The 15,561-nt window shown below is 37.6% G+C and overlaps 4 protein-coding genes across 28 annotated transcripts in view; 1 reads left to right on the forward strand and 3 right to left on the reverse strand.

Moving 5' to 3' along the window:
* Positions 1–11,265, reverse strand: part of LOC126621688 (disease resistance-like protein DSC1) — a 65,199-nt gene extending 53,934 nt beyond the window's left edge. The window contains exons 1-2 of one of the 4 annotated variants that reach the window (XM_050290244.1): positions 11,139–11,265; positions 10,645–10,659 (exon numbers count right to left, since the gene is read on the reverse strand). In XM_050290244.1, the coding sequence (XP_050146201.1) occupies positions 10,645–10,650 (6 nt within the window). In that variant the 5' untranslated portion in view covers positions 10,651–10,659; positions 11,139–11,265. Of the gene's footprint in view, positions 1–10,574; positions 10,690–10,720; positions 10,739–11,138 lie in introns of those variants that run through there. The other 3 variants (XM_050290243.1, XM_050290222.1, XM_050290237.1) reach the window with 3 other exon arrangements.
* LOC126621711 (cycloartenol synthase-like) overlaps positions 1–15,561 on the forward strand; it is a 99,624-nt gene that overhangs the window by 49,393 nt on the left and 34,670 nt on the right. For 3 of the 22 annotated variants that reach the window (XR_007623158.1, XR_007623159.1, XR_007623164.1), the window contains 2 exons: positions 1,528–1,721; positions 2,825–2,905. Coding sequence is in view for 2 of the 22 variants with exons in the window: in XM_050290276.1 (XP_050146233.1) it covers positions 13,640–13,733; positions 14,134–14,357; positions 14,597–14,658; positions 14,753–14,876 (504 nt within the window). In the remaining 20 variants the exon portion in view is untranslated. The other 19 variants (XR_007623146.1, XR_007623139.1, XR_007623148.1 and 16 more) reach the window with 15 other exon arrangements.
* The window catches only part of LOC126621690 (disease resistance protein RUN1-like), a 76,537-nt gene that overhangs the window by 22,675 nt on the left and 38,301 nt on the right, over positions 1–15,561 (reverse strand). The window contains exons 4-5 of the mRNA XM_050290245.1: positions 8,941–9,489; positions 8,546–8,802 (exon numbers count right to left, since the gene is read on the reverse strand). Of these exons, the coding sequence (XP_050146202.1) occupies positions 8,546–8,802; positions 8,941–9,489 (806 nt within the window). The remainder of the gene's footprint in view (positions 1–8,545; positions 8,803–8,940; positions 9,490–15,561) is intronic.
* Positions 6,949–15,561, reverse strand: part of LOC126621703 (disease resistance-like protein DSC1) — a 44,741-nt gene continuing 36,128 nt past the window's right edge. Inside the window, exon 5 of the mRNA XM_050290264.1 lies at positions 6,949–7,159. Coding sequence (XP_050146221.1) covers positions 7,110–7,159 — 50 coding nt within the window. The 3' untranslated portion in view covers positions 6,949–7,109. The remainder of the gene's footprint in view (positions 7,160–15,561) is intronic.

Raw genomic sequence — 15,561 nt, forward strand, 5'->3', positions numbered from 1 at the left:
ATTTTCTGGGTTGGGGGTTTGAAGACGAAGACTTGGAATAAAGGAATGCACTAGAGAGCAATGGCAAGGGATTTCAGAAAATTTTGGAAGCGTAAAGTACAAATGAGAGAATTTCGGTATTTATAGGGTTGTGGAGGGAAGAGCAATCGTTCGAAATTCAAAACAAAGGGCAAAATCGACCGGAGGAATCGTTGATCATGATTAACATTTGGGAAATGCGGTTGAGAAGACCGACGGTTTTAGGTTTTGGGGGCGCACGATCGCGTGTGACGGCGAAGTTAATGACGAAAGACGGTTCGACGCCTGCACGATGACAGGTGGGCTCACGGACTGAGGTAGTGGCTCACGGATTGAGATAGTGGTCATAATGGCAAGACGGTTCGGGCAGGCGCACGCTTCAGACGTCATTATTGGGGATTGGCCATGTTAGAGGATGCCACGTGGCGAGTGGTTTAGCAGGATCAAGATCGTGCGATCGTGTTCAATAAATGCGCCTTGGAACTCGGGTATTAGGATTCTGAGTGATAGATTCGCTTCTTCAAGGCCGAAACTCGGCCGAAGGTTTCAGGCCGAGGACCTCAGAAGCGAGGGGGCAATGTTTGGGCCCAAAATAACAGTTTGGGCCGAGGGAGGAATCAATCTCGGCCCGGGAAGCCGTACGGCGAAAGGATCATGGAGCGTTCAGCTCATGGGCTTCCAAGCCTAGGTCGGTTAAATCAGAATGCAAGTCGAGTCCTAATACAATAGGGACTCTCGATGAGATCAGTAAACTAGAAGGCGAATCCGGCTCAGTTAAAGACTAGATTCGTAGTCCTAGCAGAGATAGGACTGATCGAGGTAATCCGGAGAAGGAAACCTAGTTCGAATAGGATTGGAATTCGGACTCGGTGTTCTGCTACTATAAATACAAGACATTCAGCAACGGAAAAGGTCTCCAATTCAACACACAAAATTGCCCTGCGCAAATTCTCACAACTTGTGATTTTTCTTTTTCCTTTTTCGCTGACACATCTTCCGTTGGCATCAACAGCACTGTGGAAGCAACCGGTGATATCTTAAGTCGGCATAGATAGCTCTGTCACCGTAGAGTCAGTCGGTCTCGCAGTATCTTCCGTTGGCATCAACAGCACTGCGGCGAGAACGATTGATTACCTATCCAAGTCTCGGTCGAGAAGGGTTTCTAAATCCTTATTGGTCGAGGTCATTTCATCAGCCTTCTCGGCGAAGTGAGGTGTTACCGTTATTACATTCGGCACATTGAAAGCCGAATTTGATATTGAACTTCGTAAGAATAGTAACCTTGTCTTCAGGTTCGTGAGCCCAAGAGGCCGAGACGTGTTCCTTTCTCGGCCGCAATCGCAAGACGCAGAAGTCAGTGACGCGACCCAACGCAACACCAACAAATTTACTCCTCGGCCGAGCTCGGCCGACGAGTTGGCACGCCCCGCATTCACCGAAGGACGTAGTTAGCTCATTAATTACTCGGCCTGCGCGCCACGTAGGCTTTGTAGTTTCTAGGGTCAACAGGTTCCTGGTGAGATTTACCACTTTCTTGATTTTATTCTTATGTTATTTTGGGTTTTGTTTATAGCCTCCGATTCTACATGTGGCTATTTAATTTTGTTTAGTTTTCAGTGTCAGGGAACTGTAGCTTATTATTTTTCTTGAGCTTTCTTTTCAGCGTTTGAAGGCCTCTGTGCTGAGGCTCAATGATAACAGTGGTGAGTTTCCTTTTCAGAGACTCGTTCTTCCCAGTAATCAAGCTTTATTGAGTGATTTATCTGCTTAATTTGGGGTTGGGGTTGGTTTTTTTCTGTCTCACCAAGCACTTAATTTCCTCCGCTTCATGCATACTGCAAAGTCCCCACGAATTTGTTGTTGACCCATCTGGGTTGATCATGTCTTCACTGGTCATGATTGCAGTTTTGTCAAGGATTCTGAAATTTAGTAAATTGCAACTTTTTGGTGAGCGAAAACATATGTCAATTATTTAGGTCTGTTAGGGTTTTTGGGCTGGTTTTTTTATTGCCGAGTTTTATACAACATAGATAGTGAAGCTAGAGGTAATTGAGGAATATTTAATGGTGTGGTAGATATTTCTCAGCAAAATTGAGAGAGTAGTTATATTTTATTTAAATATTTGTATAGTTTTTGGAAGAGGTTAAGTCTATGGTACTCAAGATCTTCAGAGACCGATGAGAATTACCAATCTGCTGCTACTCTAAACCTTCTCAGGGTCTCACTTTTACCATTTTAGAACTTAGATTAGTGATAAATTAATTCGAATCATGTGGCATGAACTTAAAGCTCTGTTTGGGAAAGTGGGCTCTTTACCCCAAAGTTGCTTGCTTTTGGTAATATTTGGAATTGTGCTTCTAAGCTGTTTTTCAAGCTTTTGGCCATACTAAATGGAGCTAAATTTAACAACTCTTTTGTTGTATTGTATTTGCTTTCCTAAATCGATTGTTTTGTTGTTGAAAAATGTGAATGGGTTTTGTAGATCAAAGTTTTTAAGGGAGAAAATTATGTTTCAAATTTTAGATATGAATATTACACATTCTAGGTGTTGAATTCATATTTGTTTTGGTGTATTGTGTTTTTGAATGTCATTTAGTGCAGTATAGCCTTAACTTAAATGTAGTTTTGTATATCTTAAGTACTCATTTGGATTTTGAGAAGTAAGAGAGAGTTTTGCACGTATTTGAGGAAGCTCCTATAAGTTTTTGGTTTTTTGTGTTGATTCGAACAAATTTCGGTTTTTATATTTATTAATTTTTGTTGTGTGAGTAGTATTTATTAGGCTTGATGTTTTTTGAAACACCAGGTGGTTTGGAGACGTTTGAAATCATAAGAAGACTCGAAGATTTCAGCCAGGTTTGAATCAAAGCACCAAATGAATTCTTCTTCCAGCTGATGATTAAATGTTCCCAACTTTTTTAGTTGTATAAAGACTTGGGTAGATAGGAATTTGTTTTTACTCATGTGTTTCACTAATTCTTTGGTAATAGATAAATCTTTGTGAACAGTCTTCTGCTTCTATCAGTACCCATGGTAAGTTCTTATCAATTTACTTTTAACAGTCAGGTCATTTGGGACCAAATGTTCTTTTTCAACTTATGCTTGGTTTACTCTTCTTTTGCAGCCTATTTTTTTCACACATTTAGTCTTCAGTAGATGGGCTAAGGAATTTCCACGTGGCATTGTATCAAATTATCATTGATCGAAGGGTATGGCTTTGTAAGATCATCTTCTGTTCACTTTGATCAAATTATTTGTCAACCGTTTTAGTTTTTTATAATTATGATATTATTTCTTATTTGGCCTTAAGATTAGTGGACTTAAACTTTGTTTATTATCTTTGCAGTAAGAAGAGATAACAATATTAACTTGATAGTAAATGGTCCGTTCTTTTTATTTCTTTTTTTGGTTGCAATGTCCATACTTAGTGTAATTTGTACCTTAAGTTTTACCTTTGTTCCATAATAAATGTGTAAAGATGACCATGTTGTACATTACATAGTTTGGGAATTAGACTAAGTATTTTGATCAATCAGATTAAATATATTTTAGCTTTTCTTACGTCTTAAACTGTCAAGATATAAACTTACGGGTCGTTTACATAAAATTCACAAATCATGACGTCAATTGCAAGTTAGCATATGATCACGTGATGCATAGAGGAACTAAGAATTAATGGACAATTTTATGTATTGGTGCTTAAATTTCCAAGAAGACGATGAGCTCCATTTTCTTTTAAATCTAGATCAAAGCTAGATTAACCTCTCATATGGTACGTAAATTCAATTTGCAAAGAAAGCAATCAATGCTTCTTCTTTTGGTTTTTTGTTTTTTTTGTTTTTGTTTTTTTTTAACAATAATACTAGAACAAGAATAACAGGTTTAATCCTTTGAATGTCATTAAAATTTTATCTCCGATATAAAAAGGTTTTTGCCAATTGTTATTTTTGAAGGTTATGACAATTTATGACATCATCCGGTGTTACTATTGGAGAAGATTGCTGATCAAAATAATAGGTACCTTGCAGTTTTCTTTGAAGTATCTTATTAAATTTATTTAAAAACTGCAAAAATTACTCAATTTCTTTAGCAAGTATAAAATCGTTCTTCTTTAACATTCTTATTTATTTGTACTAACAGCTTCTATTTTTTCAAATCATAACAGAGAAGCATGTACATCATCACAAATAAAACAAAAAAATTGTGAAGCGACAATCAATAAAATTTTCAGGTACTAATTATTATGTGTATAAATACAATTTTAAATTATAATACACCTAATATGAATGCACATGTTTTACGTTTTTTAAACCCACAACGTGTGGGCACTATTACTAGTATATACTAAAGCCGAATGGGAAAAGCACTGTTCCACCGTACAGCTAAGTGGCGAAATTACCCCTTTTACTGAGCAAATCTTCTTCTTTACCTCACTTGCACAGTGAATTGACCAGTTTGCCCATCTTTGATAAGCGTTGCCCAGTGAATACGTGGCTCACTCTCCTCATTCGTTCTCATCCTGTTTCTTACTGCACTGCTTCCTCTGCAGTTTGAACCGCTTCCTTTTTGCTTCACTTCTAACCGAAACCAAAAACAGCTCAACCAAATCATCTCCTCCCTCGCTCACCGCATCTCTCTCTCAAGCTCGCAATCACTGCAAAAAAACTCAAACCAAGAAATCCATTTCCACAATTTCTCTTACAGTCACCGCTTCTCTCTCGCTCACCGCTTCATCGTCAACAAATCCCAACCGCAGCCCCACTACAAACCCATCTGGATGGAAAACCCATCGAGAAATCTTGGTCGTCGGCCTACACCCGGACTGCAACGTCGTTTTGACTCACCCCAGCGTCGGCAAATTTCGACATAAAAAGTGATTCTTTTCAACTTATTTGTATAAATTCGTTCATGCACTTGAAATTTTATGTTTGATTAGTGTATGTTTTCATAATTAGATCATATCAAGCTCCATTCATGCCCACTTCCCGTCTTCTTGATAAAGTTTGTTTGTTTTTAGTTGAGTGTTTGGATTAGTTTCTTAGGGTTAGAATGGAAGAAAATGAAGAGAACTTGGAGATGTGATTGACGGCTTCAAGGCTGTGCAAAATGCAGCAGCCATAAGTTCATTAAGTAATGGAAATCTTGTAGGGTATGGTGCATTGCCAACATCCATACTTCCTTAAGGGAGTGATTGACAAGAGACTTAAACAACCCTTTCATCCGTACTACTCTAGATTAAATCCTAGCCCTTCATTTGGGTTTTAAGTGATGTAATCTGAAGTGTACACTTGTCACTTACACACACATACATTTAAACTAAAAAACTAGCCGTTGGAGGCTAAAACCCTTTCTTCTTTCTTCTTCGATGCAGACCGAAACCATGCTCGGGAGCTCCTTGCTGCCTTCGATCCCTCGACTTCAGAAGCTGTTTAGCTTCCAACACTTCTGTCAATGGCGACAACGGAGGCTAAGCCTGAAGCCAAATCAAAACCAAAAGAAATTGAAGAGAGTTCCGAAACTCTTCTCAAATGCAAGGTAATTAAAACTTGAAAAAAAAAATTATGAGCACCAATAACAAAAGATTATGACTTTCACATGTTTATAACATCTTCTAATTCTGTACTAAAATTGAAATTGTGAATCCTTATAAACAATCCTCAGGGAAGGCATCTTCCCGGTATGCTTCGCCACAAGCAGTTGTATTGAAGCTGGAAGATGGGACGGGTCTTCTCTTCCCCTCACAATCTGAAAATGCCTAATAAAGAGTGAACGCTGCCAATCTTTTGATAACTATGAACTTATGTACAAAAATTTAGCTTCCAAGCATCTCTATCTTTTGTATTGGTATATGGTCCAGCCCATGATGAATGTTCTAGATTATTCTAGTAAGCAAGTGAGGTGGCCAGAGCATGCTAGACAATTCTAGTATGTTATCAAGTTGATGGAAGAAGCTAGAAAGTACTAGCTTCCTTGGTTGCAAATGGAAAGATCCATGCGCACATGTTAAAGAATTCTAGCAAAGTTCAAGTTGGTGGAAGAGTTTAGAAGAATTGTGAAGATTCCACCAACATACAAGATTAGTGTGGATAATTCTAGTTTAAGAAGGTAGTGGAATTATCTAGATATCTCTAGCATGATGTTTCCATGCTTCTTCAAGGTTCCATCCATGCCTATAAAAGGAGAAGGCATCCACACCATTTGTATGAACCAACCAATCAAGAGAGTAGTGAGTAGCAAATGATCAAATCCAAAGCTAGAGTTCCACTCCAAGAGTGAGAGTGTTCCACTACACATTGTGTGAGTGAAGTTTAGAGTGATAGAAAGTATGTGTCATACTTTCTTGTATCCATCAAGCCTTGTTTTTGGTTTGGTAAGACTACTCTTGTTGTACTCATATTTTCCATATAGTGAAGATTGATCCTGGTTTGGTGGACGTAGGCATAAATTGTCGAACCACATAAAATTTTTGGTGTCCATTTTCTACTTTACGTTGTGCATTCTCTATCTTGTAGTACCGACATTCCTAACATTTTGAACAGTGAGCACTTAAACACTCTCAATCTTTTGATGGCTATGAACACTGCCAATTTCTATAAATCTAGGTTCAATAATTTATGTTTTCTGTATGTATATATTATCAAAATATGTTGAGCACTCGCAGCAACGCGCAGAGCACTTTTGTTAGTGATTATTATGAAACGAATTATTGTAGGAGAAGATAAGATAAGGCTACATGATTTTTGGAGTTTTTTTATATTAATTTGTGAATTAAATGATAAATTAAGTAAATGAAATATTAAAAATTAATAAAAGAATGTTTGATCAAAAGCCTAAAAATCATAACAATTAGTATTACGGTCTACTAGTATTTCTCGCTAAACTCATCATATCGATTGGTAAAACAAAAAAAAATGCCAAAAGCTATAGACGTTTAATATAAAAAATTCAAAATTGAACCTACTATATCAAAACGCCTCTTATTAATTACTTGGAGAGCCGAAGCGTTACAACAACAGAGACTAATACAAGGAATCCCTCGGCCACAAGGCTTACAAACAGCTTAAAAGATGAGAATACAAACAATAAGGAGCTCAAATTCTTAATTTTTCATTTCCAACTTTTTTTTTTTTGCTACTCCAACCTGTAGTTCCTCCCGACTTGATGGTCTCGACATCCTGAGCATACAGCAGGCTGATCCCACACTTTTTCACCGTTGATGGGACGCTGAAGTGGGCATACACAGTGTAGAACTCAAAACAGAACTCAGTGACAAGTTTGTAAAAAGAAGTGGAGCGATTTAAATTTGCTCCCTCTCCAAGTGCAAACGCACCATACCACACAAATATGGTACCGGAATGAAAATAAGTAAACCGTCTCCCATCTTCATTAAAAGGATAATGGGAAGGATAAATGGCTTTATGGCTTTCACCACTATTAGTTTTAAAATTGCACGAGCATCCAAGCATCAGATCTTTAGAATCAACCTTGCCACGGAGAACAACAGATAGAGCAAAACCCAAAAAATCTGTACAATACCAATTTCGAGGAAGCTTGATAGTTATCGCAGATCCTTCATTTTGATGGCAGAACCAATTTGGGATTTCATTTCCTGGACATACAGTGCTAACAGAGACGGTGCTACCTAAAGTCCGACAAGTGGTAGGGATAGATGAAGTCATTGCCTGTAACATCGATGCATGGAAATCAAATAAATTATTCAATACGTGAAAAAATTGCATAAAAGAGATATGAAAGTGTGTGCTAGTGCGTGCGTGGGTGAGAGAGAGAGAGAGAGAGACCATGACAATTTCTTCTTCTTTATGTTGCTGAGTTTTCAATGGCCCAGTTGCCACTCGCATAATTCTTAACTGTGTGTCAGCCATTATATTAGTCCTTGCATTTTCATCCAAGTTTCGGCAATCAACAAAGTTAAAACGCCCTCGAAACAATTCATATTTATCCCAAGCTTGTGTGAGTGAATTTCTTGAACTTGAAACTGTCTTCAGTGAAGTGCAGCCACTTGCTTCAAGATAACATAGCACTGGTAGCTCTGGTAAGAATTTTAGACTTCTGCAGTTTCCCAGATTCAGCCACCTAAGCTTGTCAAGATCTTTAAAATAAGAAGGAATTCGAACCAATCTAAAACAGCCATAAAGCACTATATGCTCAATTCTTTTACTGCGAGAGAGATCTGGAACTTCAGTCAGATGCGTGCAAAAACTTAGTTCAATCACTTTTAAGTTCCCAAGATTCTGTAACAAATTTAAGAAAAATGGAAAGAAGAACATTATTGACTTCGGCCGAATAGGTTTCCAGAGGCACCATAGTTTATACAAAGAACAAAAGTTAGCATATATATACTTCTATAAAAAAACATATAAACAAGAAGAGGAAGCATATATATACCTGGTTTTTACTCCAAAGTTTTGCCACAACAAAGCTGCCGGGCATTCGAAGCTCAACAAGATTTTGTGGAGAAAAATTTGATGGAAGAGATTTCAACGGGTATCCCAGCCAGTAAAGATACCTGAGAGAATTGGGAAGAGACTGAAGACCTTGAGAAAGGTCCAGAATGTTGTTGTACCTCTTGCCAAAGCGAGGAACTTTAAAGAATTTCACCAATTCTGTACCAAACTGAATGCTATAGTTGTACACGACTCTTAGATGAGGATCATGAATCATCAACAATCCTAAATTAGACATCTTCTTGAAGGGTGATCCACATAATTCCAACCGTGTAATGTTAGACGTGTCAAAGGATATGCATTGAACCGTTGAAGTTCCCTGGAAATCAAGAGAAAATAGTATAATGAGAATAAATGTACAACAAAGATTACGAAAAACTACTTTTGTTGACAAATGCTTATACAAAATGAGTTTCCTTGGTTCCGTCATAGAAAGTTCATGATTTTTGGTTCTCACCGTATCATTCTCCAGTACTTGACAGACATCATCAGCAGCCCACAACCTATTACGTTTTCCTGGCTCGTCCCTGCATTGTTCCTGAACAATTGTCCGGCCCATTTCTTGCACCAAATCATGCATCTCTAAGCAATTCGTCTCTGAAATTGATATGAGAGACTTGTCAATGAGAATTTGGATTCCCGTCACGAAGAAACCCCGAATATCTAATATACTTTTTGCATAATAAACATCTTCCCCTTTCAGAAAGCATGCAATGTCAAGAAAGCATTCCTTCTCATTTTCTTCTAATCCATCATAACTAAGTCTCAACACATTTTGAATTTTTTCGCTAGGAAATTTTTTCAATCTGTTCAATTCTTCATCCCAGTCTTCTTCTGTATCGCAGCGACGGAATAAGGCACCCAAAGTTTTAAGAGCCAATGGAATGCCTTGAATATAATCTATCACCTTTCTTGAAAACACCGTATAAACTGTCGTAGGAGACTTATTTTTCAGAGCATGCAAATGAAAGAGCTGAAGAGCGTCACTATGTTTCAATCCCTTGACCTCGTAAATTTTGTCATCAACCACCGTTTCATTGAGTACGCTTCTATCTCGAGTTGTTATAATGATTCTACTTCCGACACCAAACTTAAGATCATCTCCAGCTAGAAGTTCTAATTGCCTTGAATCATTCACGTTGTCAAGAACAATGAGTACCTTTGTACGACTAAGCCTCTCTTTAAGAAGCTCTGATCCTATAGATGGAGTGTCAATATTTGTATTTTCATCACCTAAAATCTTAGAGAGAAGTTTATTTCGTAAGTTATATATTCCGTCTTTTCCTTCGGAATTTTCTCTAACATTTTTAAGAAAACAACAAGCTTCAAACTTGGAAGAGAGTCGGTGATATACAACATCAGCAAGGGTGGTCTTGCCAATACCACCCATGCCCCAAATACCTACAATGCAAACATCCGATGAATCAAGGCATAGTAACGATTCAATTTGCTCAACTTTGGTTTCAATTTCAACTAGGCCCTTTAAATTACTTGAGCAATCCAATTTGTTCAATATAACTTGGACAAGTTTCTCAATGGAATCGGCTTCTGTCCTGGAAATTACAAATAATCACGAAGGAAAAATAGTTACCGAGTCCTGCATTAATGAATCTTGTTGGAAACAAATGGTCACAAGTAAAAAATTCTGCAAGAGGTGCAAAGTTAGTTACCCTGCTTTGTTTGAATTGTCATAACCAGATAGGTTGGCAGCTTTCTCCAAAGCATCCCTCCACTTAAGCACCTTGTCCATACAGTCCTTGAAACGTTCTTCAAGCTTGGCAAATGCAACTGCATAACTCCCCTGCTGTTTTCGTACATCCTGTGGACTGATGTCGTAAAAAATGGGTATAACAAACTGTCCATCCCTTTCCTTGCATCCTAGTACATGCACGAGTTCATCCAGACACCATGTGGAAGAAGCATAGTTTTTTGAGAAAATGATCACCGAAAGCTTTGATTTCCCAATAGCTTCTAGAAGGGCAGGTCCGATTTCATCCCCTCTCTCAAGTTTGTAATCTATGTAGGTGTCAAGTTTCTTTCGAAGCAAAGCAGCATGAAGGTGGCTGGTGAAAGAGTTGCGGGTGTCCTCACCTCTGAAACTAAGAAACACATCATACTTTCTTGGAGGTGACGAGAAAGCAGCAGCAGAGGAAGAGGAAGAAGCCATACTAATAACCTGCAAACCCCACAATTTATAATTCATAACCTGCAATCCATCCATATGTATTTTTCATAACCTGCAAATCCATCCGGATCTATTTCATAACATATACACACATATGTCTATTCATAAGGGGTCCGTTTAACTATGACAAAATATGAAATTATTTAATAATTAAGCCAAAATCCCCTATATACAACTGACATACATCTCAGTTGGTTTAGAACGTTTACCCTTGAACGCACCCGAGGTCATTGAATTCGAATCTCCTTCCCCAATATAATCACTTCTATCAACAAAAAAAGAAAAAAACAATTTTTCTATCTTGGTAATAAGATAGAAAAAGTCACCATATAATCAGTTTCATAAACATTCTGAGGGACCAAAAAGTCACCACAAATTAACAGTTGCTATACAATATATAAGAAATGTAAGAGAAGACAATAATTATATGGTAATTAATTCTCCGAGTGTAATTAAGTCAGTGAGAGTACCTCTGAATCAAGAAAGAAATTGATTAGCAAATATTAAGATCTAGAGAGATCTAACATGAAAGACTGATCGAGTTGAAGCTTCCCCAGAACCCTGATGGAAATAATCCGGCAACTTGCAAGAGAGACCTTGTTGTTTCTAACTTTACTTGTGTAATCATACATACGAATTGCCGTCCTCCAAAGACTTTTTTTTTTATTTTTTTTTGGTGGTAAAGTCCTTTCCGTAGAAAGGAACAAAATTTTATTCCAGCTTTATTTTACAAAGCAAATGCCCATATACACATAAACAAAACAAACAAAGGCCGCCGAAGCTAGACACAAAACAAAATAAAATTCTGGATTCCTTCTACCACCACTGCAATGGTATTTCCCAATCAATCCGAATCGATTTCCCCAGCAGACGCCAAAAATCCTACCAAGCAGCACCATAGAGATTAAATGGAGGAAAATCTCATCATCCAGCCACAATCATCGTGCCAATCTCAGCCAGAAATTGAAAAAAGCCTATGGATTTACCACGAACAAAACTGCCAACAAAGGCGGACAAAGATAAAGAGGTGGTGTTGTAAACACCTGAACCGGCATGACCACCAGAACTCTACACACCCTCTCGAATGATCGCAACAAATTACGTTGAAAACTGACTGCAGACTAGAATGAAATTGGTTAAGAAAGATGGACGCCCGTGAGGTTTGAGGAACAGGTAAATCGGGACAAGATAACAAGGGGTAAAGGCAGCAAAATGAACAAAAAGATGAAACTTGGAGAAAAAGGAAAGATCTTCCGCCGACCCCTGCCACAGCGAGGGCCGGTGCAGGTCACTGAAGCTGATATCGAAGTGTTCAAAGCAAACTAGAAGGGATCTGATTTCAAGAAGAAGGATTTGATTGATCTTTACAGCCAGTGCAAGGGGAATATGAATAGGTATTAGCTTTATTTATCACTGCATTTATCTTTTTGGTCATTTAGATTCCTGTTTCTGTTTGATACTTGCATACTGTTCTATTCAATTATAGGTTCTGATCCTAAACTCAATTCACAGCGTTTCAAGGAAATTCTTATGAGGCAATAGCTACAGGTGCACATATGTTTATTAAGCTTCAGTTTCATAGTGAAATTTCTGGGATATAATGTTTATATTTATGTGATTGAAGGATTACATGGATTTCGAATGATTCATTGGACATAGTCATTTTAGTTTCAGTTATTACATTACATTTGCTCATTTCGTGGATTATATCTTTATGTTAGAAACAAATCTGAGCTTATTGTTAAAATATGAATTCATTCTTTTAAATCCTTATTATATCTAAATGAAGTCTCTGTCTCTTTTATCTTTAATAAAAAAGAAGAGAAAATTCCAATCCTTCTACCACAAATTTAAGTCAATGTTAGTAGGAATCAAATTTTTCTGAGTTCAGTCCTGGCTTGCAAACCATGGCCAATTGGTTCTTAAAAATATTTAAAATAGAACCACAGGTGATAAAAGGGGCCTTATTTTGAAGAAGCTAAGATCCCCTCAACCCTTACAATCAATAAAAGGACATGATATGCAAGGTGAAAGAATTGGCAAAAGTTCAAAGGTAATATTTCTTCTCTAACCACAAAACTACATTCAACTTTGTAAAACACATGTCCTTTAGTCCATATATATAATCGTGTTTCCTTAAATTTGTTCGATGGCATGATTGTTTGATCCTTTATTAAATAGTCATCAAGAAATGTTGAAATTTTTAGTAGTAGTGATTTCTTTTGAATTTTTGTTATTTTATTTTCAAGCCCTGAATTTTGTGAGAACCGTCTACTTTGTACATACACCAGATACTCCTGACAGTTCAAATAAATTAACTTCCCAAACACTGATGTTTAGGTTTTTTTATTGGTGCGATGGCAAGTGCCTTCGCCCATGAGCGGTAGGTCTCGGGTTCGAGACTTGGGAGCAGCCTCTCCATAAATGGGGTAAGGCTAGCAGACATTCACCTCTCCCAGACCATGCGTAAAGCGGGAGCCTTGTGCACTGGGTACGACCTTTTTTTATATGTAATGCTACCAGTGAGTTCTATAACTTTACTAATATTTATTTGCAGTGCAAGTTAAATTGTTGGTTTTCTGTTTGTCAATGCATTTGCTTTTTCTACTCTATACCTTGCATTAGAGGTTGCCATGTCAAGTGAGTTCAAGTTCTGCTTAATACACAAGGGTTGTTTTTAAGGAAAACTAACGAAACGTCCAAAAAAACTTCTCTTTTAATGAAAAGCCCTTTTTAAAGATATAGTGAATAATGACAGTTAAAGGTAAAATTGTGGTTTTTCGTTAAAAACCAAATAGTACCTGGAGTGTTTTTTAAAAAACTCCCTTGTTTGTAAGCTTAGACACCAATTTGTATGCTCTTCATCATGTCTTTTATTTTGGTGGCAGTTAGGTGTCATTAATATGAAGTGTGAGCTGGTTGATCCACATGCTCACTAAAGCAGCTGAGGGTATTGAAATCAGTTAAGTAGATGGCGTTTGTGGTTGACTGCTGGTGGGGAATAGTAGAGGGACATGCTCCACAGGAGTATGATTGGAATGGATACAAGAGGCTCTTTTCAGATGGTGTGTGAGCTTAAGCTAAAGTGACATGTCTGTTTTATATAAATACGTTCTTTCAATTGCAGAAGCTTTTTCCTCTCAGTGGGCATATAAACAACACATGTGGTTAATTGTTTTGCCATCTTTGTGGTCATTTTTATTCTTTCCATGCATGTTTTTGGTAACAATTTGACAACTGATTGTAGAAACTTTTGTCTTTGTATGTTGATGCTGATGCTTCTTAATAGTGGTGGTGCCATGCATGTTCTTGGTTAAATTAATAGAATACATCCGTTATTTGGAATAGTTCTTTTCTAAATTCGCAGGAATTTTTTCAGTCGAGGATATTGTTGGATACTTCTGCTAATTGGATGATTTGGATCAATGAAAACGATAGCCAGTGATTAGGGGTATCTTTTGGCAGGATTACGAGTGTGTTCTCTTCTTATTTCTGAAATGCAGTTTGCAAAGGAGAATCCATTTGCCACTAATCTACCGCAACTCAAAGTTAAAAATCAAGAAGAGGTAACGGAAGAGGCAGTGACAACCACATTACGAAGGTCTCTGAGTTTCTATTCAACAATCCAGGCACATGACGAACATTGGGCTGGAGATTATGGGGGTCCCATGTTTCTGCTTCCTGGTTTGGTAAGGGAGAAAAGTAGTAATCACCATGTAGTCCAGAAGATGTAAACACGGAGAATCTGTATATCATGGTTAAATATGAAAATAAATTTTGACATTCCAAAAGATGGCTGCATTTTCATTTCAGAACTTCACAGCCTTTCTTCTTAGTTAAATGAATTAACCATGATTGGTTTTTTCTTTATTATTTGGTCCATTTGGTAATTGTTGAGAGACCAAGTATTATTTACTAATTGCAACAGATCATTGCGCTTTCAATTACTGGAGGTCTGAATGCATGTGCAGATATCTCTATAATCATCAGGTAAGAATGCTTTTCATGAAATTAATGCTTTTTATGAAAGCTTTAATTTTGGTATAGAAAAATGAATAAATTCACTCATGAATTGTTTTTGCAGAATGAAGATGGGGAATGGGCTCTCTGCATATGGAGGGCCAAGTACCATGTTTGTAAATTGTTTTGATTCTTTGTTGAACATTAAGAAGTATATGAATTTTGATATGGATGAAATTATGTTTTAATACATTTAACACAATTTTAAAACCCACGGCATCGTGCTGCCTCAATTTCTAGTTTATATATACTAAAGCCGAATGGGAAAAGCACTGTTCCAATGTACAGTGAAGTGGCGATATTACCCCTTTTACTGGGCAATATTCTTCTTCTTTTCCTCACTTGCACAGTGAATTGACCAGTTTGCCCATCTTTCATACGTGTTGCCCCAGTGAATACGTGACTTACTCTCCTCATTCCTCCTCCGCCTCTTTCTTACAGCACTGCTTCCGCTGCAGTTTGAACCGCTTCCTCTTTGCTTCACTTCCAACCGAAACCAAAAACAGCTCAACCAAATCAATTTCTATCTCGCTCACCGCCTCTCTATCTCACGCTCGCAATCACTGCTAAGAAACTCAAACCAAGAAATCCATTTCCACAATTTCTCTTACAGTCACCGCTGCTCTCTCGCTCACCGCTTCATCTTCAACAAATCCAGCCGCAGCCCTTCGTCCTACACCCGGACTGCAACGTCGTCATGACTCACCCCAGCATCAGCAAATTTCAACATAAAAAGTGATATTCTTGTCAACATATTCGTATAAATTCGTTCATGTACTTGAAATTTTATGTTTGCTTAGTGTATGTTTTGATAATTAGATCATATCAAGCTCCATTCATGCCCACTTCTATTCCTAAGAGCCCGTCTTCTGT

This window comes from Malus sylvestris, chromosome 5 (assembly GCF_916048215.2).
Source record: "Malus sylvestris chromosome 5, drMalSylv7.2, whole genome shotgun sequence".
Taxonomy (NCBI): Eukaryota; Viridiplantae; Streptophyta; class Magnoliopsida; order Rosales; family Rosaceae; genus Malus; species Malus sylvestris.